Source organism: Hippoglossus stenolepis, chromosome 17, assembly GCF_022539355.2.
Source record: "Hippoglossus stenolepis isolate QCI-W04-F060 chromosome 17, HSTE1.2, whole genome shotgun sequence".
In the NCBI taxonomy this organism is placed as follows: Eukaryota; Metazoa; Chordata; class Actinopteri; order Pleuronectiformes; family Pleuronectidae; genus Hippoglossus; species Hippoglossus stenolepis.
The window spans coordinates 13,232,405-13,257,554 of NC_061499.1; the positions used below are offsets into that span (position 1 = coordinate 13,232,405).

At 42.3% G+C, this 25,150-nt stretch overlaps 1 protein-coding gene across 1 annotated transcript; it reads right to left on the reverse strand.

Moving 5' to 3' along the window:
• Nucleotides 1–1,327: 1,327 nt before the first annotated feature.
• dnah3 (dynein axonemal heavy chain 3) lies at nucleotides 1,328–24,227 on the reverse strand. The gene is made up of 61 exons (XM_047344239.1): nucleotides 24,210–24,227; nucleotides 23,512–23,607; nucleotides 23,230–23,416; nucleotides 22,819–22,976; nucleotides 22,537–22,729; nucleotides 22,221–22,416; nucleotides 21,870–21,995; nucleotides 20,896–21,091; nucleotides 20,615–20,794; nucleotides 20,381–20,511; nucleotides 20,159–20,264; nucleotides 19,884–20,062; nucleotides 19,597–19,781; nucleotides 19,296–19,419; nucleotides 18,875–19,028; nucleotides 18,538–18,682; nucleotides 18,176–18,387; nucleotides 17,947–18,038; nucleotides 17,700–17,814; nucleotides 17,387–17,503; nucleotides 16,535–16,714; nucleotides 16,306–16,442; nucleotides 15,716–15,917; nucleotides 15,453–15,545; nucleotides 15,128–15,238; nucleotides 14,901–15,015; nucleotides 14,617–14,815; nucleotides 14,415–14,523; nucleotides 14,204–14,317; nucleotides 13,293–13,469; nucleotides 13,072–13,163; nucleotides 12,770–12,989; nucleotides 12,513–12,647; nucleotides 12,311–12,422; nucleotides 11,933–12,174; nucleotides 11,681–11,781; nucleotides 11,493–11,598; nucleotides 11,253–11,382; nucleotides 10,920–11,156; nucleotides 10,730–10,833; nucleotides 10,362–10,656; nucleotides 10,074–10,253; nucleotides 9,867–9,990; nucleotides 9,623–9,779; nucleotides 9,387–9,530; nucleotides 8,470–9,136; nucleotides 8,228–8,393; nucleotides 7,927–8,143; nucleotides 7,641–7,823; nucleotides 7,349–7,547; nucleotides 6,744–7,257; nucleotides 5,008–6,635; nucleotides 4,691–4,916; nucleotides 4,355–4,599; nucleotides 3,870–3,986; nucleotides 3,423–3,580; nucleotides 3,006–3,173; nucleotides 2,751–2,893; nucleotides 2,425–2,629; nucleotides 2,011–2,148; nucleotides 1,328–1,934 (listed from the first exon to the last, which is right to left on the reverse strand). The coding sequence occupies exons 1-61, from the start codon at nucleotides 24,225–24,227 to the stop codon at nucleotides 1,581–1,583; spliced, it is 12,054 nt and encodes a 4,017-aa protein (XP_047200195.1). The 3' UTR covers nucleotides 1,328–1,580.
• Nucleotides 24,228–25,150: the final 923 nt, after the last annotated feature.

Consider the following 25,150-nt stretch of genomic DNA (forward strand, 5'->3'; position numbering starts at 1 on the left):
ACAGGAGAGGACCGACACCTTCCAGACCTCCGCCGACCAACACTCGTCACATCTTCCCCTCGACGATGTCCTCATCACACGCTGCGGCCACGGAGTTACACAAACATTAATGGTGATTATTGTTATTAGTGTACATTTTTCTCCCACATCCTGCTGTCGACACTCACTCACAGACTTTTTCCCTCCAGCGCCACGAGGTCGGTGAGCGCAGAGACAGCCGGGTAATAAAGTCATCATCTGTCACCATGATGGACAGACTGTTGGTGGTGGGGGGTTGTCCTCTGCAACATAAGTTAGATTCCATTTTGTAGAAAGGGACCATTATTATTCAAAAGGCCTATTCATGAATTACTTATACTAACAAGAGCATTTTTGAATGATTGACCGAATGCATGTAAACACATTAAAGGGGTAGTTCACCCAAAAATGAAAATCCACTCATTATCTACTCACCACTATGCCGATGGAGGGCTGGGTGAAGTGTTTGGGTCCACACAACACTTTCAGGGTTTCAGGGGTAAACAACGTTGAAGCCAAATCCAATACAATTGGAGTAAATGGCGACCTCTTCTTTAAACGTAAAAAAAACGACGGATATAAACATGCCTCTATACCGCTCCTGTGGTGTCATCCAAGTGTCCGTAATCCCCGACATTCAAATTAGACTCGAAACGGTATCATTTACACCAAGTTCACAAAGTTTATGTTCCAGCAGGCACCGTTTCTCAAAATGAAGACATTTATTTCCCATAAGAAATACTTGTTGTTTATAGCGTCATATTTCAGCTACACAAACATGCACAAAACCATATTTTCCTAATGTATATAGATCTTTTTTCAGATCTTACTGCGGTATCATCACTGGTCAACTATTCATTCTAACCTCTAAAATGTTAAAATCATCTATAGATCTCTGACCTTTCTTTGTTTTCAGACTATATCTCATATTTAGGTGTAATAACACAAGGAAAGACTTTGATTTGTGGGTCAGCCACCCCTCATATACTCTTCACCTCTGTCAAAGGATGAGACACGTGTGGTATATACTGATGTGCCTTTGCTGCTATCTAGTGTTTACCTTGAGAACACATTGCTGCTGGACCTGTGTCTCAATTCTGCGATTTGCATTGAGAAAATGGATTCTGACTATTTTAATTTCAACCCTGGTGGAGGAAGTCTTAAACTGTGATGGAAATCTGAAAATACAAGAGGCCGTATTACCAAATTTGTGTATTTTATTGAGAGCTTTCTGCAGAAAGGATCAACACAGAGAGTCACAGGGATCTCAGAGTGTTGATGGAGAACAGTCAAATGCAAGCATCTTATATAGGAGAACTGAGGCTGTTGTCTGAGCCAGTTCAGACTGGTTCTGTATGCGCAGTTTGAGACACAAATTAAGACACAGAAAAGGTATTTGTATAAGTTTCCTTTGAAGATAGAGCAAACAAAAAATAAGTCCTCGGACAGTCAATAAGTCATTGAAAGGTCATAAAAGATTCCGGTCACAGACAGTTCCGGTCATTAAAGGCTCAGACATGAATCTCTTTGGCATATAGAAACATTTCAGAAACAGCTGCATCTCAGTCATCCAGCTGGCAGAGGCATGCCACCCCACGGTTGATCCAGTGTTTCTCTGGCTTGTCAGAGGGCAGCTCGATGGACATGACGTAGTTGGTGGAGTGGCCTGTGGTGGACAGGGTCCCTCTACGAGCGCTGGTTTTGTACACGGGAGAAACGTAGAGGTTCTCATGTTTGAAATCGGCCATCACACCGGGTCTGAGCTTGATGATGGGTATAGAGTCAAAGAGGATCTTGGGGAGGGACTCTCCAATGACCATGTTCTCCCTGTCCCAGCGTGCACCCTCCATGAAAAGGCCCTTAACGTAGGCTCCATCCTCTGGCTTCTCGTCCATGTGGGTCTCCGCTTTGGTCACCTGGTAAACGATGCAGAGTATTACTCAAAAAATACCTATGATTGGGAAAGTACTGAGAAAAGTAGAAATTTCGTACCTCAAATTCAAAGCCAATGAAGTCTATGGGGATGGTGTACTTCCTGGCAAAATTCTGAGACACTCCAGTTAGAAATGACTGCGTGAAGTAAAAACCAGAAAGCCAGAAGACTGTAGGCGGGCCGTCATCTATCCAGTCCTGTTAAAACACACATTCAAGCACATCTATAGTTATGAGCATATTGAAAACAAGCAACGTCATTCATGGTCTAGACATTAAGTGCTGCGTCACCTAAATTTATAGAATTATCTTGTGCTATATTTAGAGAGGAGTTTATTCTTATACATGTAGATTATGAGGCTTGCATTTTGTCTTTAAATACTAAGTATGTGTTTTGTTGATATTTCCAGTCAGATTCTAAATGTGTTCTTTTGATTCAAGGTCTGTGTGACCTGAAAGAGCCATAATTCTTACTTGTAGGAACTGCAGCCTGGCTAATAGATCGCACACGTAGCTCCCCATTGGCTTGAGAGAGGGGTACGACTTGGCTGCCCATGTGGCGGGCACCTTGCCCACCAGCATGCTGTTAAAGATGTTCTCCAGCTCTGCAGACATAACAATCTGGCCCTTCAAAGCTTTCTGGATGTTCACCAGGCTGACCCGCACCACATGTGTGAGTCTGACAGGAAGAGAAAGTGACTCAGAATCAGGAGCATCCAGACATACGGATGAACATTTGAATTAGTCATAATTAAAGTATTTTGCAAGCTGAATTGTTGATTACACAGCAACACACGTACCTGTTGAAGCGGATTACTTCCTGCCTCAAAACAGTATTCATAGACTCCTCATACGTGACAGGGTATTTCTCTATTATCATCTTCACGTCAAAGTCAGCTGGCAGCTTCGACAGGATGTCCTCTGCAAGCTCATCCACGACTTCCTACAATATCAACAGAAGACAGATGAAGGTTGTATATCAGACAACACGTTTACACACACACTGTTTCCTCTGGGAAACAAGCCAAAAAGGTCTGTCTGCTTGCAGTGCAAACCTGAGGAGACTTAGCCCCGCCTCCCATCTGCCTTGGCAGAGTTAATAGAACTCCATCCAGAAGCTGATTGGTCTCTTGATTATCCTTTGTGATGTCAGCATTGCTGTGGAGTCCAAACACGCAAGGATCGGCAGAAATCGGCAGATTGCGAATGTACTTCACGTATGTCTGGAATAAAGAATGTCATTGGATAAAATTAATTTCTATATCAGATAGGATGTTTATAGGATTACTTAATTTATGACACTAATCTTCAACAGTGGGAACCCTAACCCCCCTCTAGATTTAATTCCTGACAAATACTGTATAGTGGGTGAACTGAAATCACCATACTGCTGTGTTTTTTTATTGTTTATTAATGTTGGACTTGGCAGCTGCACACTGTATCATTAATTAAGAACTTAGCAGAGACAATACCTGATAGAGGCCATGAGCTGGGACGTAATACAGATCTCCCTCACACAGGAGATGGCTTTCCTGCTCTATCACCTCCCAACTGTAGAAGATGGAGAGAAGCGAGAGCAGCAGTCGTCTGTCTTTGTCGTCTGTCACTCTGCCTCCATAGTTGCATTCACCTTTGAAAAGAATAAAAGCAATCATCAAAACCAAAGAGGAGGGGATATTTATGTGATGCTTACTGACAGGTTCTAATTAAAGTTTTGAATCATGTTAGACGTCAATGTAAAGAGAGAACCACAGGTCACATTGTATGAGCTGTGACTTGGAAACCTACTATGAGAATTTTTTGGGGAGAAATGTAATAAATTCCAATAATATTAACTCTAAAAACTGAGGATATCACTTTACTGCCCATGTCACTGGTGCAAATAAATGACCTGCTGTGTAAACAGCTTTGAAAGTCACCTGTAAGATATGTGAGGGCTGCCAGTGGAACCTCAGCATACTCATCCAGGAACATCTGGATCTGCCTCATGCTGATCCTCAGGTCAGACTCATTGAACTCGTAGGGAATATTCCAACCTGAAGAGAGAATGGAGAAAATAGGGTAAGGGTTTATTTTTCTCCGTTATACTAATATGACTTAGAAAACTTAATAATTTTCTCTTTCATACTAATATATAAACTATATTGAAGATTTTGTTTAATTTTAGTTTTGTATTATATTTTTGGTTACATTTGGGTTCTACCACACCCCACACATTTTTTCCACATTTTATTTATGCCTTTTGTAGAATAAAACAAAATAAAAAAAAGAGCAACAGGGTATTTAGAACAAATATGGATTAAAGCTATGATAAGCAGACTCCAGACTCCAGACTTTGCAGAAAATGCTTCAAAATAAAAGATGTAAAGGCTTTAATAGCAGATAAATGTATTAAATGTCTTACCCAGAGGTCCAAAGTTCCTCCTTTCCTGTACCAGTGCATGGAAGAAAGTGAGACCAAACAGGAGCTTCTGCCAGATGTCTTGTTTCTTGGAGCTGACAAAGAAGGCGGGGTCGGAGATGGGGTGACTCAGGTAAGAGCGCAGCAAGTTGGCTCTTATTCCTTTAGGGGGCTCATTGGTCATCTTCAGTCCATTCTGCAGGATACTGACTGGAAACTTGTCGGACGGATAACTGGTTAACCACAACCTGGGAAGAAAAGTGAAGATGCTTGGCTTTATCATGCTCACCATTAAAGAAAGACTGTTTTCAGTGAAGTTCGCTGTGTAGAATCTGTTACCTAAAGTTAGGGTGTGTGTTCTCTGGGGTGATTGATTCCTCACAGATCCTCTCCAGAGCGGGCATCCAGCTGGTGCACAGGTGGCAGTTCTGAAGTACCACCCAGTTCCCCTCTTTGATGGCTTTGGCGATCATCGCAGCTGCTATGGGTCCCTGTCCCTGCCCGAGGGAAATGGTTTCGGTCTTACCGCCCCCCATGTCTACGTCATCAGCAAACTTCAGCAGACCTGAAGGAACACGGCAAGGATACATTATTGACTTTTTCAAATCAAAAATAAATGAATCAGTAGATTAGGGAAAAGGCCTTTGGCTAATCACCTGCAGTTGGATCAGATCCTGCCGACAAAATAAAGATGAGAGGAGAGCAGCAGTTTGAGTCTTTGTAGCTTCCTGCCAGGTCAAAGGTTGGTGGTTCAATGAAAGCCTGTCCCATGTTGTCGACTATAAAATCCTGCACTGCTGGAACCAGCTTATCTGGCCTGTAGCATCTGATCACAACCATTCGGTCCATCCCCACCAACTCACTCCACTGGTCAGGCAACTGCTCTTTATGGGGCTGTCCTGAATCATAAATCTTCTTCCATTTGGAGATGTGCTCTTGGACGTGTTCAAAGAAACCATCCAGGTTTGGAAGTTTAGAGGCCCTGACAATCTCAGACCAAGATTTGTCAGACAGCCACTCTGTAGCAGGGTTGGGATAAGGGTTGTCCAACGCAACGCCACCTGTCAGGAGGAAGCGCCAGACTTGGTCATCAACCTGGCCCTTACCCTGCATTATGCCTATGGTGAGCAGCAGGGAGAAGAGCAGCTTATCCTTCTCAAAAAGTGAGCGGCACACGTTATTGTAGATGCAGAGGGTAAAGTACTCCACAATGTTGTCGATCCTCTCAGTCAAATCATCACTCTTTACGCTCTCGGAGATGGAATACACGTAGAGGTTGATGAACCAGGTCAGGGAGTACTGGTACATAGGCTCGATGTTGGCCAATTCTGAGATGCAGAAAAACAGGATGGACGAGTGCTCAGCCACGGGACGGTAGCCCATGCGAGTGTCATCGATCTCTTTCTCAGTGACACTGGAAATTTTTTGCTTCTCAGATATCTCCTCTGAGAGAATCTTGGAAGAAGACAGAACCTTAATTGCTGTTTCGTCCTCCAGAATGTTCCCTTCAGAGGAAGAGAGCACTTTCAGGATCTTATCCTCAATTTCTTTCAGCTGCTTGTTGTTGGCAGCACTCTCCAGAATGAGCTGGTTCTTCTTCTCTTCCAGCTCAGGTTTCTCTTTGGCCACTACAATCCCTAAAAGCTGGTCCTGTAAACCCTGGGGAGTGATCATAAAGTTCAGCAGACAGACTTTGACAGCCACCTCAGGGAGATAGTGAGGGTTCCTCAGTCCAGTGGTCATGTAGAACGAAAAGTCTTTAGAATATTCCACAGTATTCTCTCCTATTTTCATGTACTCCACACCCTGCTGTTTGAAGGTTTGCTTCAGCAGCAGAGTCTCAAGTACAGGATCAAGTTCCTCTCCAACATTCTCCAGAAGAACCGGAGTACCAAACTGAATGCAGTTCTCCAAAACTTTCACATAGTTGTCATCTGACATTTTGATGACAGTGAGCTTATTTGCCTTCTCCATGTTCTTGATCCACTTGTTGGCCTGACCTTGAGGGTCAATCATTAGGGGCCAGCGACGGGAGTTAAACACAATGATACCATTGTCTGTTGAGAAGGAGTCGACTGGCAGCCCAGCGATCTGCCACGCCCTGATGGCCACCTGGTTACCCAGGGTGCTGCTTAGGGTGAAGTCCTCCGTGCAGGGGATTTTCTTCTCTTGGCAAAGGATGTGCCACTGTTCCTGACACTCTTTGCGGTAATCTACTGTAAAAGCCCCAAGGTAAGATACAGATGCTGAAGAGAGGAGTATGTCACCTGTCAGGTTGGTGTATCTGCAGAGGGAAAATAGTACCAATATGATTTATGTTAAACTTCAGGAACACTACATCACACATCATCATTAATACATGAACCTGCATGATAAGTATGTTTTGAATTACCTAATCCCTAGTTGCCTTGCAGCCTCGGTCCACCTGTCCTTCTCTCCTCCCAGTCCTCCAATCAGCTTCTCTGCCCTGATCAGCTTCTCAGAACACAGCTCAATGTTCTCTTCCAACTCTTTCTTCTTCTTAATCATGGCCGCCAAGTCATCATTCAAGCTCTGCAGTCTGTCCTCTACTTCCTTCAGTTCAGCCCTCTTCACTGACAACATTGCCATCTGTACCGACAGCTCCTCCTCCGCTTGCTTCAACCTCTCCTTCTTTGGGGCCACGACTTTGGATATGCGCTCATACACTTCCATCGCCCGCACCCATTTACAGAGGCCCTCGCAAGCCGAGGAGACATTCTTAATAACAGACGGCTGGAAGTCCTCGTTGTTGATAAACTTATCTCTGATTTTCTTTATGTTGGCAGCAGGGATGTTGTCTTTGTCGTAGGTTTTGAGGCCATCCAAAAATTTCAGGTCTCCCAGGAGTTTCTTGGAAGGGCCCCAGTAGTCATCAACCATCTTACCTGTAACACAAACACTTGATGTACTCAATCTTACAAACATTACTGCACACTATGCATCACGAAGATTCATTCAAAGCTTAAAATATTTTACCTGAGCCACTAGCATCCGGTTTTCTCTCAGGTTTAATGCCCTTCATGATACAGATAGACTCCATGACTAGTTTGACTAGACCTGGTGGGTTCTGCATCGACTTAACTACTGTAATGTCGGAAGGTTTTAAGGTGTCCAGGGCTGACAGGGCAGCTGCCAGTGCAGGCAGTGCTTCTGCCAGGTCTCCCTCACAATCATCCTGAAAGACAAGTGGTGTAATCAATCTCTAAATATGTACATAGCTACAAAATGCAAAATGCTTTCTGATAAGCAAAATATGCCATTGCTATACCTTAATGGCTTGCGCTGCTGCTGCTGCGTCATTGGCCACTTTCTCATCTGCAGACACTAGTTCTTTCTTGGCGTCCACCTCAACTGTTTCTGCCTCGATCTTAACCATCATCTTATCTGTCTCAGCTGAGGTCTTGATGAGCTCTGGCTGCAAAGCTGTTAGCTCCAGCTGCATCACTGATACCTGTAAACATTATGAAATGATCTTAGGGATGTATCAATACAATTAATTTAGTCGGACAAACAAGTTAACATTCATGGTGAATTTACTTTAAGGGATAATTCACCTGGGATGCAGCAAAGTCCAGTTTCTGGAGACCGACGATGTAGCGGTTCCTCACAGAGTCAACTTCATTCCTCTTGGCTGTAAGCAGAGTCTTGTAGGTGAGGATGAGTTCAAGGTAAGAGGTGGGCGTGACATAGTTGTGTCTCCTCAATCTGGAGAAATACTTTTCCGACATCTCCACAACACTCATCTGGAAGGTCTTGCACATCTCCACCACCCTGTGGCAAGGATAAAAACAACGTGTGGGCAAACTGCACAGTGTTAAGCAGCTGGAAGTACTATTTACTTATTTATGTCCTTACTCTAGTTTGATTTCACTCTCCATTTCCACATCTTCGAGGAACTTGTGGGCCACCATCTCCAGAGCATCATTTGGCCACTCGTGAAACCAGTCGATGGTGCAGCAGTTGATAAGGGAGGGGAACATCCTAAGACGGTTTCTGAATGCGTCGCCGATGGGGCTCATGGCTGTGGAACACAACGATTCACAGTTACAACAACTTTGTAAAACTTGAAAAGAAAAACGAGACATGTTCCTACCTACCTAGTACAATATGAAGGTTGGCCTTCACACGGTCGATAAAGAAGTTGTACATTGAGAGTGGAGTTGCATCGATCTTTTTCCCTTCCATCCGAGCGATTCCCTGCATTTTGTCAATGATATCAGCACGTTCATCAGCAGCAAAGATGTTCGGCACATCACCGGTGTTAAGCAGCATGTTGACGTCTTCCAACATGGCCTCATCCTTAATTTGGCTGTCGTTAAACAGGAACACTAAGCTCTTGCCCTCGATGCCTGCTTTAAGCATTATTATTTTGAGGTCATCTCGCCAGTCTGACAGGCTGTAGTTTTTGGTCAGCTCAATTTGGAACAAGATGTAATCATTAATGAAGGTGCCCAGCTTGGTGGCGCTCTGACGCCCTGAGCCACCAATGCCAACGAGCAGAAGGTGTCCGTTGTCTTGTTTCAGCACGCGGCAGATGCGGGAAATGTGCTCGATGGCAAACTTGAACATAACAAGAGACATGGGCGTCTTGCTGAGGTTATTGTACTCGTCCAGGTAAAACTCCATCACTTCTTGCAGAGCTTGCAAGTCTGTGATTTCATCGTAGGCCTTAGTGTCCGAATCAGGCTTGCCATAGTCACCAAAGAGCAAGCTACGGATGCTCTCATCCACCACATTGCCATCTGGGCTGAGATGACTCAGGAGCTGGATAAGGATAGAAGAGATTTAGGATTAAACACAAGAGCTACAGTATTTAATCTTAACATCACTACATTACACAAGGTAGCAGCTTCTCCAACCAATTGTTTAGTGTTTTTAAAAGCTTTGTGCCTGCAGTGCTGCTCAGTAGCTGACTTAAAGTTCATTACATGTAGTTGTCAGGGATCCTGTGCAAAAATGAATCACATACAAAAGAGAAACAGGTGTGCGTGTGTGTTTGTGTGTACGTACGCACCTTTTCAACACTCAGATCAAAATAGTTCTTGGTCCTCTCTTTGACAATGCCAAAGAACATCTCTCTGTCGCTGTGGTCAATGAGTCTGTCGTAGAAAACACGGTAAACCTCGTGGATCCACAGGCGGATCAGTTTGTCTCCATCCTGACATTAATGGACAAAATATATGAAGAAGAGATGTTAGATCAATTCCCAACAATTTGTTTAAACATTTCCCCTATTTTTTCCGCTCTTACCTGCATGTGTGTGTGTGGAGTCAGGAGTACACCACGTATGACTCGAGCAAAGTCTCGCAGGTTAAAGATGTAGTGGGATTTAGAGGGGGTTGGCAGGAAGCTGTCGATGGTGTCCTTATAGACTGCCATCGTGGCCTGGATCATGATCTTACCTAGCCTGGGACATGAAGCAAAATATGCATTTGGAACAAAGATAATTCATAGCATTCCTCTATTGTACAATGTTAAAAAATATATCAGTTACCTGCTGAAAGAGGCATCAAACCCTTTGCCGAAATGCCAATCAGTGATGGAGCTGAAGATCTTTGTCAGTGTTTCGTCCTCAAAGCAGTTGATAGAGACGACGTTCAAGTGACGAGTTAAGCGGCCTGGCATTTAAAAAAAAAAAAATTAATCAAAGTTTAAGTGCTGCTTCCTCCACCAAAGTCCCTAACCTATTATTTCAACATACCTGAAATGTCATTCTTCCCACCACCAGGAGGCGCCATTGCGGACATAAACAGCACATCCACTATGTTCAGTCTGGAGGTGTCCTTCCTGTCATACCAGTGTCGGTGGTCAATCCACTGCCTGAGCAGTTCAATTGGGGGCTGGGCACCATAGATTTCTTTAGCTGGCATGTTCAGGTCATCTGTGGAAAAGGGATAACTTTACCTTTAATCTGTACATTAAAATTAATAACACTTACACACTTACTCTCGTGTGATATCCTCTTTCAATAATACTATTAAGTAATTACCAACATAGACGACACACTTCTTTCCCACAGGAGGTCCAAACACGCCCTTCCTTCTTCGGTCCAGCTTTGCCATGATGATATCTTGGCTCTGATTTGCTGAGGTGCGGGCTGAGAAGTTGATACAATTAGGCGTGTACTTCTCCTTAGGCAGCTCTACCAAGAAGCTTTGGTTGATGACAGATTTGCCTGTGCCGGTGGGCCCCACAAAAAGCGTGGGTACTTCATGCGCAAGGTAGGTCCGCAGGAAAAAGAGCTGACGCGCTGTCTCCACGGTTGGAATGATGAGATCTGACACCTGGCAGAGAAAAAAAAATTGTTAAAGGAATCATGGCCTGCAGCAGAAACCTCTGTCACCTAAACATTCTTACATTGGCTCCAGCTGGGATGACATTCTCTGCATTTGAGATTGAATCAGTCCATACGTTCCACTGTCCTTGCCCCTCTTTATGGAAGTAGTAGTCATAGACAGTGCCTACGGAAAACAAAATATGCATTAAAGCAAATATTTCAATTGAGATAACTATATATAATACATCATTATTGTGGACATTTTCTGACCTCTCTCAGGAAACAGGTTGTTCTTTTTAAGTGTGACACTCGTCGGCCGAGGGTGTTGATCATCCGAGCCCATGATCAGATTGCGGAAGAAGATATCAAACTTCTTGCGACTGTCCCCAGTGATGGTTCCACCCAGAGTCCACACCACCGCAAACAGAAACAGTCCCTGCAGCCACATGGTTATCTGCATACCGGACAGATCCTGTGCGCCATCCGTTCCTGATGCAGAAATTTCATCTAGCCATACAGAAGACATGAACGTCAACAAACACACTGAGAAAAAAATGCATTGATTGTTCAATAAATGATCAATGAAATGTAATTATTACTAACCCAACAGGCAGGTATAGAGCCTCATTAGACTATAGGCCAAGTGGATGGGAGATGTATGTATGACAAAGCGACACTCCCTGTCTATAAAGTCCAGACACGGCTGAACTAACCACTCAAACATGTCCAATATCTGTGGGATGTTAAGACCAAACAAACAGAAGTCAGACACATCATATGAGATCATAAGAAAAGAGACAGAAAAGGCCTCAATGAGCCAATTGTGCATGTGTGTCATTTCACCAGCTCTCTGTGTTCAGAGTTCAGGCTTTCAGGCAGAGTGTTCATGTAAGAGTCTCTGAGAGGAGTCCAGCCCAACTGGTGAGGTTCCATGTAGATCATTCCACACCTTCAGACATAAGGTTACATGTAAAAAAAAATACACTAACTTTGAATAAAGGTTTCAGAATATATTTATCTGATTCACATACCTACTGACGGTAGCTGGAGAGGCTTGCTCCAGGTCAGCAGTTTCAAAGATCAGACTCATCTTGGCACTCATCTGGATGATCTCACCGCTCATCAGACAAAGCTAGCGGCAAAACGAGACAATAAGACAGGATTCTCATTTGACTGTGCTAAATCAAAAGGTAAAGCCTATACATATCGTGAATATTCACACAATACCCACAATGTCATGATAATCTGTTTTTAAACGACGAAGTCATCAAAATGGGTAATACCTTCTTGTTGTCGTCCAGCACAGTGTTCATGTTCTCAATCCAGACAGCATCAATGGGCCCATCAAAGACGATCCACTGTCGATTCTCTGAGGTGGAGATGGCCTGATCCCTGTAGGAGGTGGCCAGGACACCGTCAGACCACTCGTGGCTGACAGGATCGAAGCAGCCGTACAGTTGTCCCATGGTGATGGACTTTGGGTTGATGATGCAGTAGTTCACAGCAAACTCATCCATCAGATTGGCTAAATGATGAAAATTAGAGGGAATAAACAATGATACAAACTAATAACAAAACAGTAAAAGCTATAAATTAAATTATATCTATTAAACAAAAGTTGTGTATTATTGACTTGTTAGGATCAAAAAGTAATACACTACCTTTGTAAAGGTCTCCAAGGGCAGCAGCAAGGATCTTATACGCACACGTTTTTCCTCCAAGAGGCTCCCCTACTATCATAAAGCCATGGCGTACCAACATCATCTCATACACCTACACAGAGAAAATCACAGTACACTTATTTGGTTGAAGTATAACAACTAGCCAATCAATGTTTATGATTGATAAGCTCCTCCTTAGTACCTGGATAATTTTGCCAATGAACCATGGGACAGGCTGAAGGTTGAGCTTAGCGATGTTGTCATTGAGAGCCTTGAGGAGGAGATCATAGTCTGGCTTTGGAAGGACAATCCCTGGGAATAGATCAGAGATGATACCCTGTGGGGCAGCAGATGAAGATTTCAACAGAATAATTAGTAAACCAACTGAGGCACGTGTAGAAAAAGTAAACAAACACCTGCTGGGAAGGTCTTCAGATCCTTTTGTATAAAATGTGTCACCTGAAACAGAGGAACATCCTGCGCGAGAAACTTGGCCATGTTGACGTCCATCAGTGCCCTGAGCAACAGCACGCTCTCGTTCTCCTCCGGGTACTTCAACTTCAAGTTCCCTGCTGCCGTCAGCACAGACTTCACAGCTCGCATACCGTAGTCATAGTGGTGCTGGGAGGACAGCTGCTCGGAGCACAAACGGTAGGTGGCCACAATCTTCTGGGACAGACTGTCAATAAAATTTGAAAGAGTTTAGTTTGTTTTATGAACTAAACTAAATATTTCGTAAAAAGGACATTTTCTATTCATACCTGCGAGATTCAATGAAGCCCATGGAGTATAGTGAGATTTCTCCAATGAGACCATAGTCTGGAACCATCATAGCCACTGTGCGGAAAAGAACCTACAAGAGAGGATTGACAGGTGTACGTCCATTCTCAGCATTTTATTGTCAACAGCAGGATATTTAACTCTCTTACTTGTTGCATATTTCTCATTACAGTTGGATCCATTTAGTGCTACAATGATGTACCTTCAGGTTGTCAGGAAGCTCGGCCCTGCCAGCATAACCAGGGTTCATGGTGATGAAGACAGAGCAGGTTGGGTTGAGTGACAGCTCCGTCCCCTCAAAAAGGAAGGTCTTCAGGTCCTTGGCAATGGCCTGTTGTATACAGAGGACCTGCTGAGCCACCACAGACAGCACCTCCACCTGTGACCCATAAAAACATGTTGGGTAAAAGAGATTTTTGTGAAGGTTTTGCAATAAACTGTAATAAATGATCACAATACATTCATAAAACAAAGCTTTGAGTTTGAGTTGATAATTGCAATGTGACCAAATGTGACTGAGAAATGAAAATAATGATACACAGCCATCGATCTTGATCATTAATTTACATGGAACTAAAATATATTTCATACATTAAATCATATTTATTATTCTAAAGATTTAATTGCTTAAAAACTAAAGTATTGTAAAAATGTGGAAAAAGGCCAATATGGCCACTAAAGTCAAAATGGCGGGCTTCCTGTTGCTTTTTTCCAATTGCACCTCTGACCTTTTTTGTTTGTCTGGTCATGATACACCTGGGCTACGATTTTTGTGAAGATCGGTGAAAGCTAACTGAGGGGCTTTTCCTTAGATGGCGCTGTTGAGCCATTTTTCCACGCCCATTTCAAATTACTCCAGAATACAATTACTTTTTGGGGTTTTGAATTCCCTGCAAACTTTGGTAACAATTTGAGCATGTCTAGGCCCTGAAAAAGCCCCAAAAGGGAAATACAAATCCTTCAAAATACAATAGGGCCTCCCACCGGAGGTGCTCGGGCCCTAATTAATCAGATATTTATGTATTAATCTTACACCACTGTGTATATAAAACTTGTTTGGGTAAGATTTAACATATACACAGTTTTGATTGCTGTAACAATGGTAGAGCTCACCTCAATCCGATTGAACTCATCAAAGCAGGCCCAGGCTCCAGACTGAGCAAGTCCTTTGAAGAACTTACTCATGGCCTTGTAGTCCAGCCCATCGGAACAGTTAAAAACCACACACTAGAACCAAACAACAGGTGTAATGTCAGAACAATGAAAAAACTAAGTAAAACACACTGTACAGATCAGTGTTTTACTGATAACAGCTTTGGTATACCTGTTTAGCCAAAGCTTTAGCCAGATCTTTCGTGGTCTCAGTCTTGCCAGTTCCTGCAGGACCCTCAGGAGCTCCCCCTAAGTTCAACTTCAGAGCCCCCATTAGAGTTCTGTGGCATTTAACCAAATGAGAAGATGAAGATCGTTGGTACTACCTTTATTTTTGCAGCTCTCCATCGACAGGTAAAAAGAACTAACTATACCTGTAGCAGCGGTCTGTGAGTGGCGTGATGACCAGACGAGAGGAGTTTCCTAGATATTCGTAGCCATATTTCAGGCATGTAGTGATCATGCGGAGCATCACATCACCACCCTCCCAGAAGTAACGCAGCTGAGAAATCCAGGCAAAATCATTCAGCGTGGAGATGCGGTCCTCTGCCAGTTGGGCCACCACGTCTCGAGCTTGGCCAAGAAAAGAGTTGGATTAGATGAATACACGTTATCCTTTTAACGGTTTTGCCAGGATATTTGATATTTGGATTATTACCATGAACATCAATCACAGTAAGGCCACCGAGGGTCATTCTTGCTCCTCCAGAGAGCTTCCCACGTACTAGCTCCACGATGTCAGAAATCTGGTTGTTACACTTCTCTACATAGGCCTTTGGAATTAAAAGTCAGTAAACATATTAGACTACAGTATAATAAATGCAATATATGGTAATTTTACAAGTTGTCTTTCTAAAGTGTGTGGAAGTTAAAATAAAGACTGACAGGCAGGGAGTTGTTCTGGATGGCTTCAGACACTTCAGTTGTCCAAAAGATGGAGGAAGCACAAATGACTACTTGGCCCGGCCACTGCAACACCCACTCCTTTCTGGGCACCTACGGAAAAGAAACGACAACATTAATTAATTAAGAACAAATAGTAATGATAAACATTCATTTTTTATCACTCTACATATTAATTCTGCTATAAAAAAAAACTCCATCCTCTTAAAAATCATAGCATTCCAGTAATAACCAAGATATATTATCAGTTATACCATACCAACATCATCATCAGATTAAAAAATAAAGTGATACATAGAAATAATACCTCTGAATATTGAGTCACTCCCTGATGGATGACGTGTCGAACACTCTTCAGCATTAGGTTCTCCACCTGCAGCAGCCACTTCTCCACCATACCCTGAAAATAAAATGAAAACAGTCCAACACATGTTGTTCACCATGTTATCTCCAGTAACTATTTTCTAACGATATATATATATATATAACATATACATCCATTTAACATGAAAATATGTGAAATAATGTGAGAACTATTGAGATAATTAACCAAATCTGTCCGTTGTTTACATTGGCTTCGGCTGGGTAGATCTTATCTGTGAAGGGCACAGTCTCCTTCTCAGAGCTGACAATGCCAGTGATCGCCATGTCCTCGGTGAACTCCAGTTTGGCGATGCCCTCGAAACACTTCTTCAGGTGAGGCTGCACACACAGGGGGTCTTTGGTCTGAGACAAAATCTCCAGCAGCTCGTCGTTCGAGAGGAAGAAGAACCTGGGGGAAAACGATGAGGATGAAGAAGACGGAGGAAACTGACGCAGACACTCAGCAAGACCCTGAAAGTTGTCACCTATGTTTTAAAGCAGTCGGTTTGGACATTTATCTCTTCTGCAGTCATGAGTATGTAAAAGCAGTTGTGCAATTTTGTCACAAACTAACACCTTGTTACTTTAACTGAAGACTTCAATGACGAGTATATATAATTTGAGAAGCTTTGAGTAGATTCGTAGCGATTTGGCTTTTAGGAAGAAAATACACATTTTGGGATAGTGAAACAATACCAATAAACTCACAACGCTAGAGCAAATCTTCTTCAACAGCTTACAAACAAAATAGTTTAAATGATTATTAGTCGTATAACTGTTTGTAATGGGAATAAAACCTTGGGAAATATAGCCTCTTCTTTTCCAGGTAGGTATTGAGTCCTTTTTGGATGTCATCTAGGAACACATTGGACTCCTGCAGGCGTGCCAGCATGTTAGTCTGGCTTGTGGCCACCAGCACGTGCGTATCTTTCACCTGGGTTAGTGTGAACAAAGAAGTCAACGTGAAGTACGTGAGATCCATTCAAGTGAACTACAACAAGAAACTGTGTGTCAAGAGGATCTTACGGCCTCTGCAATGATATCCTTCCAGTAGCCGTCCACAATGCCAAACTTCCGTCCCTCTTCAGGCATCTGAGCAATGATGTCCTCCGAGCTGAAGATGGGCTCGAGGTAGAGCCAAGTAGACTGACACTGAAGCATGGAGTCCAGGATGTCCTGCATACTCAGCAGCTTATCCTCCCATAGCTGAGGTGAGAAACCACATTATAACAGCTGTCATCTTATAGTTGTGTGTTAGCATTTCTAAGGTAGAGTTTACAAAATGCTTCAACAATCACACAAAAGATAATTGGTCAATGAACTGAACAAAAACACACAAATATATGAAATAGGAGAATGGAGAAAGAAATGCAATACAGAACAAATGTACAATTAAACCAAATGAACCCAGGTCTGTTCAACTTTAAAATGATAAAACGGATTCAGAGGATTTCTGTGTTGTGACTCAGCTTAAAATCATCTCCAAGCCTTTTTTATGGCTTTTGGCTTTTGTGGTGGAATGGCACAACTGAGGTTGTGCTCATTTAGATCAGGAAATTGTATTACTTGTGGCATGAAATTATGCTTGGATTCATTCCCCTGAGACTACCTCTTATTGAAAACACAAGTATAATGAGATATTTTATTGCTTTATGTGGCAGAGCCCCACGCAGAAAATGTTCCTCAAAATCCCACAGACACAAAGTTTTTTGAATTTTACCCATTTGACTCATATTATGTTAGAATGATCATTTGTACAATAATGTCATCCACAGCTCCCTGTAGGATGTAGACAGTAAAACACCTGTATCCACCATAGAGCAGGAGTGTTGTGTATGGTTCATCTGCAGTGTCTAATTTGAAAGAATTATGTCTTACCTTGCATTCAGTCTCTATTGGCTTAATGAAAGGTGAACCTCGCATGGTCTGAGTCTTGATAATGTGGTCATCCAGGAGCATTTGGATGTCATCCACAGCAGATAAAATACTTGTACCCTATTATTAAGAAATAAAGTGAGTTTAGTACAATGTCAATGTACGGTGTGAAAACTCACGGGCAGTTGAGTTAAAGACAGTGACGACAACATGACCGGCATAACAATGACAAGAAAATAACAATGACAGTGTTTAAACATTTCAGCGGTCTATTGTAAATGTGCAGCGTGTGGTAATATGTGTGTGCTTTTCTTACTGTATCTCTGTATGGAGAGAAAGAGAAGCAGAGGTCGCTCCATTCGGTTTTCATATTCTCCATTGATTTTTCTAGAGAATACTCTTTACTGGCTGCCGCTCCCATTTCTTCCATCCTAGGGCAGAGGTAAGAAAAAAAGATCCATCACTTTTTCCTGTCAGGGCCTGTTTTTTTTTTTTATCTTTCTGAGTTCATTTTGCTCTTTACATGTATTCCCAAAAGCTACAATGTAAGCAAAAGACATTACTTGTTGGAGAACTTGGACAGCCCCAGGTCCAACATATTCAGCAGTGAGCTGCTCACACCTGGTTTGACTTCAAAACCCACAATGCTGCTAATCTGTAGGCAGACCAAAGTGTCATGAATTATTCACAATGGTTTCATGGATCACAGGAGATGCAGGACACAAAGTGAACCTGGCACTGGATTTCTATCAGCGTCAGAAGATCTAATGAAGCAAAAAATATTAACTCGACCTTCTCCCAGTGGCGGTCTTTGATGCCGGGGTTACAGATGGTTATGAGGATGGGCAGGTGCAGCCTGAACTTGTCTATCTTGCTTTTGAAGCTTTTGGCCACACGACATGACCCAGGGAGACTAGAGAAGGTTTTGGCCAGTTTATACATCATCCTTTGCATGATATCCAGTTCATCAGTGATCTTCTCAGCATCCAGTTGAAGGAAAGGACCTAGTGAATGAAATGATAAAGCAAGCACGGCGATGTGAAAAAAACTGTGCATGCTGCTAGCACTTGCTGCGTGCCACTAGTCATGATTTGTTCCATCTAGAGCTTATAAAATGCAGTCACACTGTGGCTATGGCAAAAAATGTTATCTACCATTCATCCACACTTCAGACTTGTTCTGAAAGTTCAGGGCTGTGCCCCAGAGCTGTTCAAATGGCTGTTTGTTGACTATCATGGTTTGCAGCATTGGGAATTGGCTTTGCTCCTTCTCCAGCAAAGTTTCTTCCGTGTTGATGTTCTGTAGAAGTGACATTGTGTTACTATTTTCAAGCTACCATCCTACTAGTTCTGAAATATGGTTTCCACGATAAATAAATACCTGCATTTTGTTGACTACAAAAGTTATCTATATTGTTCAAAAGAATAATAATCACACATGCGCTAGTGGTATCTAAAACATCTGTAACTGTCCTAGTGCAGTGTCTATTACCTCTAGTTCAGTGACAGCAGACTCAAGGTTGGCAGTGATTTGAGAGAGGGTTTCCACATTGTTTTCTATTTCCTCCATGTTCATCACTTCTTTCTTCTTGAAGGCCTGTATCTCCTTGTCCACCTCCTGCAGCCGCTGGTCAAACTCTAATATCCTGAGACAGTCAAAAGGCGATATAGCAGTTGTTACAGTTGTCGGCTTTTACAATTGGCTTAATATTTACAACATTTAATAAATAAAACAAATATTTTGCAGTATACTATAAGAGGGAGGTGAGAAGAAGTAGAGTAAAAAACAGGACATAGTCAATATGACATTGGCACCACAAAGTTCTTATGTTGAAAGAAGGAAATTTGTTTCAAACACTATGTTCAACTATGGTGGTTGCACCACAGGTGTGGAAAGTGTCCTTTGCATGAACCTCTTTTGGAGATAGTCCTCAGCCTGTGATCTCATTGCGGCCAGACGAGTCTGGCTGTCGTCAAGCTCAGTCACGATCTGTTTGGGCCACTGGAAAACTCGGGAGTTCAGCCTCAAGTCATCAGCTGGAAAAGTGGAAGAGAAGGAGACATATAAGGAATTTGTTTTCTTGCACTCGTGATACATACTATCATATGGATATAGGGCTTAGGTCTAGCTATTGCATCTGTGGTAGCGTCTGTGTACATTACATGTCATTTCTTTCAACTGTAATTGCAGATACCATGAGAGGTTTCACATACATGGCAGAGTGGCAAAGTCCAAGAGGAAGAAGAGGCGGTACGACGCTTCATGAATCTCATCCATCAGCTTGTAAATGGTCACTTCACTGGTCGTTTTAATGTACTGGTTGAGAGACACCAAGTCCTCTGTAGTTTCTGGGGTGCCTCTGACAGTCTCCATAATCTCCTTATATTTTTGACAGATCCTGGGAGAGAACAATAACTTGTACTTAACATTGAGTCTCTTTTCAAATGTATGCAAACAGGATAATGCATACAGTATGCTGAACCACAGAGTTCACTCTTACCCTATGTTTAACTCTCGGTTCTCTTCCACTTCAAACGTGACGATCTTGTCTTTCAGTTTCTCGGCAAGATCGCACAGGTCTTCATTCAGCTTGTCAGCACACAGACAAAACATGGACAGAGGCACTGTCAGAGGCAGTGAGGCAATCTCCTTCCACAAGAGATTGATGCTCTCGATTTTCTTGAAAGGGGGAGATAGGATATGACAGTAAATGCTTCTTGAAAGAGAAGAAAAGGTTTAAAGTAGATTTTAGAAGGAAAGAAAAGGTTTAATTACCCTGGTAGATCCTTCTAACGAGTGCTTCTCTTTGAGGAATACAGATATCTCCTGATTCTCTGTATTGTCCAGTAGATTGCTGTATTTTTGATACACATTCAAATACCTTAAAAAAATGAAATGTAGTTTAAATATTTCTTTTTGACAAATAACAATAATAGTAGTGATAATAATAATAACAATAATAATGCAAAGACATAAATACAGATGATGTTTCATTACTTTTTGGGTCCAACTGTGTTCCTGTTGAAAACGTTCTCAACTTCATTGATTACATTTATAACCAACGATTCATCAGGATTGACGGTGCGAAGGTAGAAGTTCTTGATATCAGGAAAGAGGAAACACTCCACCTGGTCAAATGAGAAGCACATATTACAGGGGTTGAATAAAAAACAAAATATAGACAACTTTGTTTAATATGTAGTAGTTTGTGGTGCTGAGGGAATGCTGTACCCTTGGTAGCTTCTCAGCACTCTTAATGATTTCCATGAAGGCTCTGTGAATGATGTCCCAACATTCCTGGAAGCTTGGACAAAAGTCAATGCCTGGCTCATCAACCCGTAGCTTAACCAGCAGGACCTGAGTCTGAATGTACTTCATCTCGTCAAAAACCTCTCCAAAGTCATTGCCCTCCTTAAAAACACAGGGCAGACAATGATACGTGAAGTCTGAATTCTTAGAAGCATCAACATGTTGCATACACCCTGTATCATTTCAGCAACCATTTAACTGACCTGATGTATTGTGAAGAAAGAAAGCAGGTCATGTAATGATTGCGTGACGAGGCTTCGGAGCTGCAATGACATGAGAGCTGCCGCACAGTCGAAAAACTCCCGGGCACAAACGGGAGCCTCCTGTTTACTCTCGGGTATGAGCGACAACCACAGGCCCTCAAAGGTCTTAAACAGTGTAGCACAGTGAGGCAGCCACCTAGAGGATGGGTTCAGTTCAGTTGTATACATATATAATAATTTATCATAATAATATAATTTATTAAACAACTATGGGTGTGTAGTGACATAAAATCATAGTGGAAACTCATTTAGAATATTTATATTTAACTGAACTCAAATTCAGAAATGGATTTTTTTATGTCACATAACATAAAAAACACCTGCATAGTTTTTGGTTTCAGAGCCAAAATATTACGTCTACTCGAAAAAAGTTCTGCTGCCTGTACCAGTTACTGCACTTTATCTTTTACTTATTTAATGGTGCGTATGGACATTTATTCATTCCCAGAGAGACTCATAATGTCCCTTGAATTAAGTATGGCTGGCATCGGGTAACCGTGCTGCTGTGGAATATTGGTATCCAAGCAAGTAGAAATTCCAAACATGAAAATAAACAAATAGCAGCCAATTTCAACAAATTAAAACGGTTCACATTTCAGTCACACAGTCAGACATTCTACAGGGCTGCTATGGTCTAACTATACAACATGTTTTCAACAAAGGATGCAATGCAATCCTTAAGTGAGGTGCTATGGAAAGTAATCCCCTGAAGAGGCAGCCCGACACGGGTCTAACAAAGTGGACAAGGTGGAAACCTTGAGCCTGAACCTACAACAGGATTAGCTGTCCTGGTTGTGCACACACACTGCAGACCTATACACCAACCAGACAACACTACACTAATTGAGTCTCACTTATAGTCTCGCTGACAGACTGGCTGTTTCCAGACCACCTGGTGAGATGGCATAACTCACTTTTGGTTCAGCTCCTCTCTGGTGTTTTGGCACTGTCTCCGGACAAACGCTTCAAACTCAGATGGCAGGAGGGGGAGGCTGGTGGAGAAGAGGTCCTCAAGTGTGACAAATCTCAAGGCTGAGAAGCTGTAGTAAGAAATGATTAGTTATTATTCGGACATTCTTTTGTCATTGTATCTGACACCACATCTCTTGTGACAAGGAGCAGCCAGAAGCTCTTGTGATTTAGCTCTAAAGCAATATGAGCAGTATCAGCTGGAGGAAGTATACATTTCCTGTGTCAATCCCATCTACTCATTCAGTGAAATGAGGTATTCATTGAATGGACAGTACATTACACGTCTGTATTACCTGTTTAGCCAGACATCTTGCAGTAGGACCATGAGGGGACTGACAGTAAAAAGGTGCTGGGTTTGCCAACCTTGTGCTTCCGTGCAACTAGCTGCCCAGGGCACAGGTGCACGAATCACTCTGCTCGGGAAGGGCCTGGGAATGTTGGATATGGACAGTCGCTGGCATTCAGACGGGTCCATCAGAATGTAGTCCACTGAGAATGAATAAGAGCGACTATAAAATCAGGGTTAAAAATTCAAACTGTATGCTTTAAGTGTCAAAATAAAGCACTGCTGCCAATAATTGATTAATCACTGGAGCTATTGTCTTATACCTATGCTCTTCTTGAGACTGAAGTCATAATTTCTTTTGACCTCCTCTTTCAGGTCAGCCCTCAAAGTCGGGATATTTTTACATGTATCCTCAGTGTCAGGAGGCAGCAGGCGCAGGATGTTCATCATCTGCTGCTCTGGCTGTGGGGCCAGCACTGAACTGGGGACACCATTGGTGATGTAGTACACATACCTCTGTGTGAGAAAAGTCCAGGTCATCAGTGTTAGAAAAACAAGACTCAGAATAATCCAATCAGCTCTGAACTGAATTTGCTGATACTTGCTTCTAAGTCTCTCTCAGAAGGTTCAGCCTGCGTGGCCCTCATCTTCTCCTCTTGGCTGTGCATGATATCCAGCTGCTCTTTTGGACTCATAGGGCGGCTGCTGGGAGGGTGAAGGTTTCTTGTATCCCTGTGAAAGAAAGAACGATTCAGATCAAGTGCTGGAAGATAAACTTATTTATTGATGAACTTAGTTGTTTAAAGGGCATAGCTACCTTCTTTTTGGTCTAATTTCATTTCTCCTGCCCAGTGGTGAAGATGCTAAATGCTTCATTAAGATCAAAATCCATTCTTAGAAGTTTCCAGGTCAATATTAAGTGATCATCAGAAAGCAAAGTAAAGAACAATCAAATTTCAGAAAGGCTTCCCTTTGTCACCTGGACCACGGTGTGATAAGATAACTTTAAAGGATACAAGGCTCTGCTAAGGCGCGTCGTCTCTTCTGGAGCTTATTAATTCTCAGGTGCTGGGCATAGGGGCTGAAGTTGTTTGCGATAGACTCACTCGGAGTACGGTTAGGACGCTGCTCTTTAAAAGGAACTGCCACAGTCAAAGACTTGGTCTGAAGGATGGGTGGGTATTTGCTGTGCCTCAAGGCCATCTGAGGTGAAATAACAGAGTGAATGTTAAAGATGGCGGCACACAGGGGTTTACAACTTACATGTACGTATGTAATAGAGAGATTGACATCCTTACTTGATACAGTTCTGAGGGTTCTTTGCTACAAGTTGCTACAAAACGTGGGGGGAAAGGATATCGTCTGCTCTGACTCTGACCACAATCATCCTCCATCTGTAGCTCACACAAAAACACAGAGGATGGCAAAGGGTTATCTTATGAGTTCATAATTTTTTATTTTCTACACAAGGGCAGGTCAATAAATCAATATTGTTAACTATCGCAATGTAATTTTCATCATTGGCAATATGACAAAGGTTCAATTTATATCCATACAATACTTATGTTGTGGTGAAGAGTTTTAACACATTCTATCTACCCTCAGATTGTAAAATGTTTCGTTGTTGTGTTATATGGTAATGTGATAATAATTTATTCATTGTAATGTTATAACAATCATACCTTTCCTGCAGTATTGTTCTAGTTGCACACAATTTGCATGCAAAACGTATACATAGGGTCTTATGTGGCATAGCTCTATATTTATACATTTAATTCCCATCACTCCCATCTGTCTGACCACCTAAACCTGGTTGTCTGGCCTCCTTGACACATTGCATCCTGCTGACAGTAATTTGTCTTTTATTTACTTTTCTTGCTTTACTGTCAAAGCACTTTCTAAACTCTATATACATAAATACATTTATTAAGGTTAATTTTCAAACTGCAACTGACACAATCACAGTTTTCACAAATTTAAGCAAGCTTAATGTCACCTGTGTCAGTTGCTCCATGTTGCTCAGCTTTTCTGCAGTAAGGACAAGCTCAAATCGTGGCAGCAGTAACTCGTAGAGGCACTTCCGGTGTGAACGGAAACTGCCACTGATAAGTTAAGGCAGCTGCCTTTGTTGCGACACTGTTTAGAGTCAGCTGCCTTTGTTGTCAGCCTTTGTCACCACACTCCACATCTATCAGATCCATATGCATGATCTTGGTGTCTATGGATAGGTAAGAACTCAAAGACTGTATTCCCAGTATCAGTTACAGTGTGACTGATACTGTGCATGAGTAAACTGTGATAAACCAAAGGAGAAATGTACATTTGTATCCTTGCCTTTTATTCTACATAAGATAACTCCATGAAAGCAATGATGCACAGAGATGCCACTGCTCATGTAGCAATTTATTGACTACAACTGTACCAAAGTAAATATCTCAAAGGAACAAAGTTTTAGTAACGGTAGGACCAGGCACACTCTCCATTTATATTTATGTTCTCTCTAGGCTGAATAAATGTATTCAATGTTTTTGTGTTACAAGACAGCAAAGAGAGACAGTTGTCCATCAATATTATGCTTAGCTCAATTGATAAAAACACTTCAACAGCAAATAAGAGGTTGTGGTTTCAAAATCAGCTAGAGCTTAATTTAGCTTTTTTTTACTGCTGCTGCTCAATAGAAAATACTGAGTCCTCTTTCTCTCTCTAATAGAGGCTGGATTTTCAGAATAAAATCCCCCAGATAGTTAGAGATAGCTGATGAGTCTCAAGGCACAGGGGGCGCTGGCCCGGTCTCGCTTTCAGAGCGCTGCTTTGATGGACTCACCTTCAAAGTAATTTTTCAGCCTGGAGAAGAAAAACGAACAGAGCAGATTCATCCACGCTCTGCGATTGAACAAAAGACAACTGCTGACTGACGCCAGTGAGACTCGGAAGAGA

Excerpts from the sequence above, each read along its gene's own strand:
- dnah3 (XM_047344239.1), bottom strand. Across the intron at positions 20,265-20,380 it reads AACACAGTTGGACCCAAAAA|GTATTTGAATGTGTATCAAA; the intron begins GTAATGAAACAT and ends CATTTTTTTAAG. Across the intron at positions 10,834-10,919 it reads CAACCTGTTTCCTGAGAGAG|GCACTGTCTATGACTACTAC; the intron begins GTCAGAAAATGT and ends TGTTTTCCGTAG.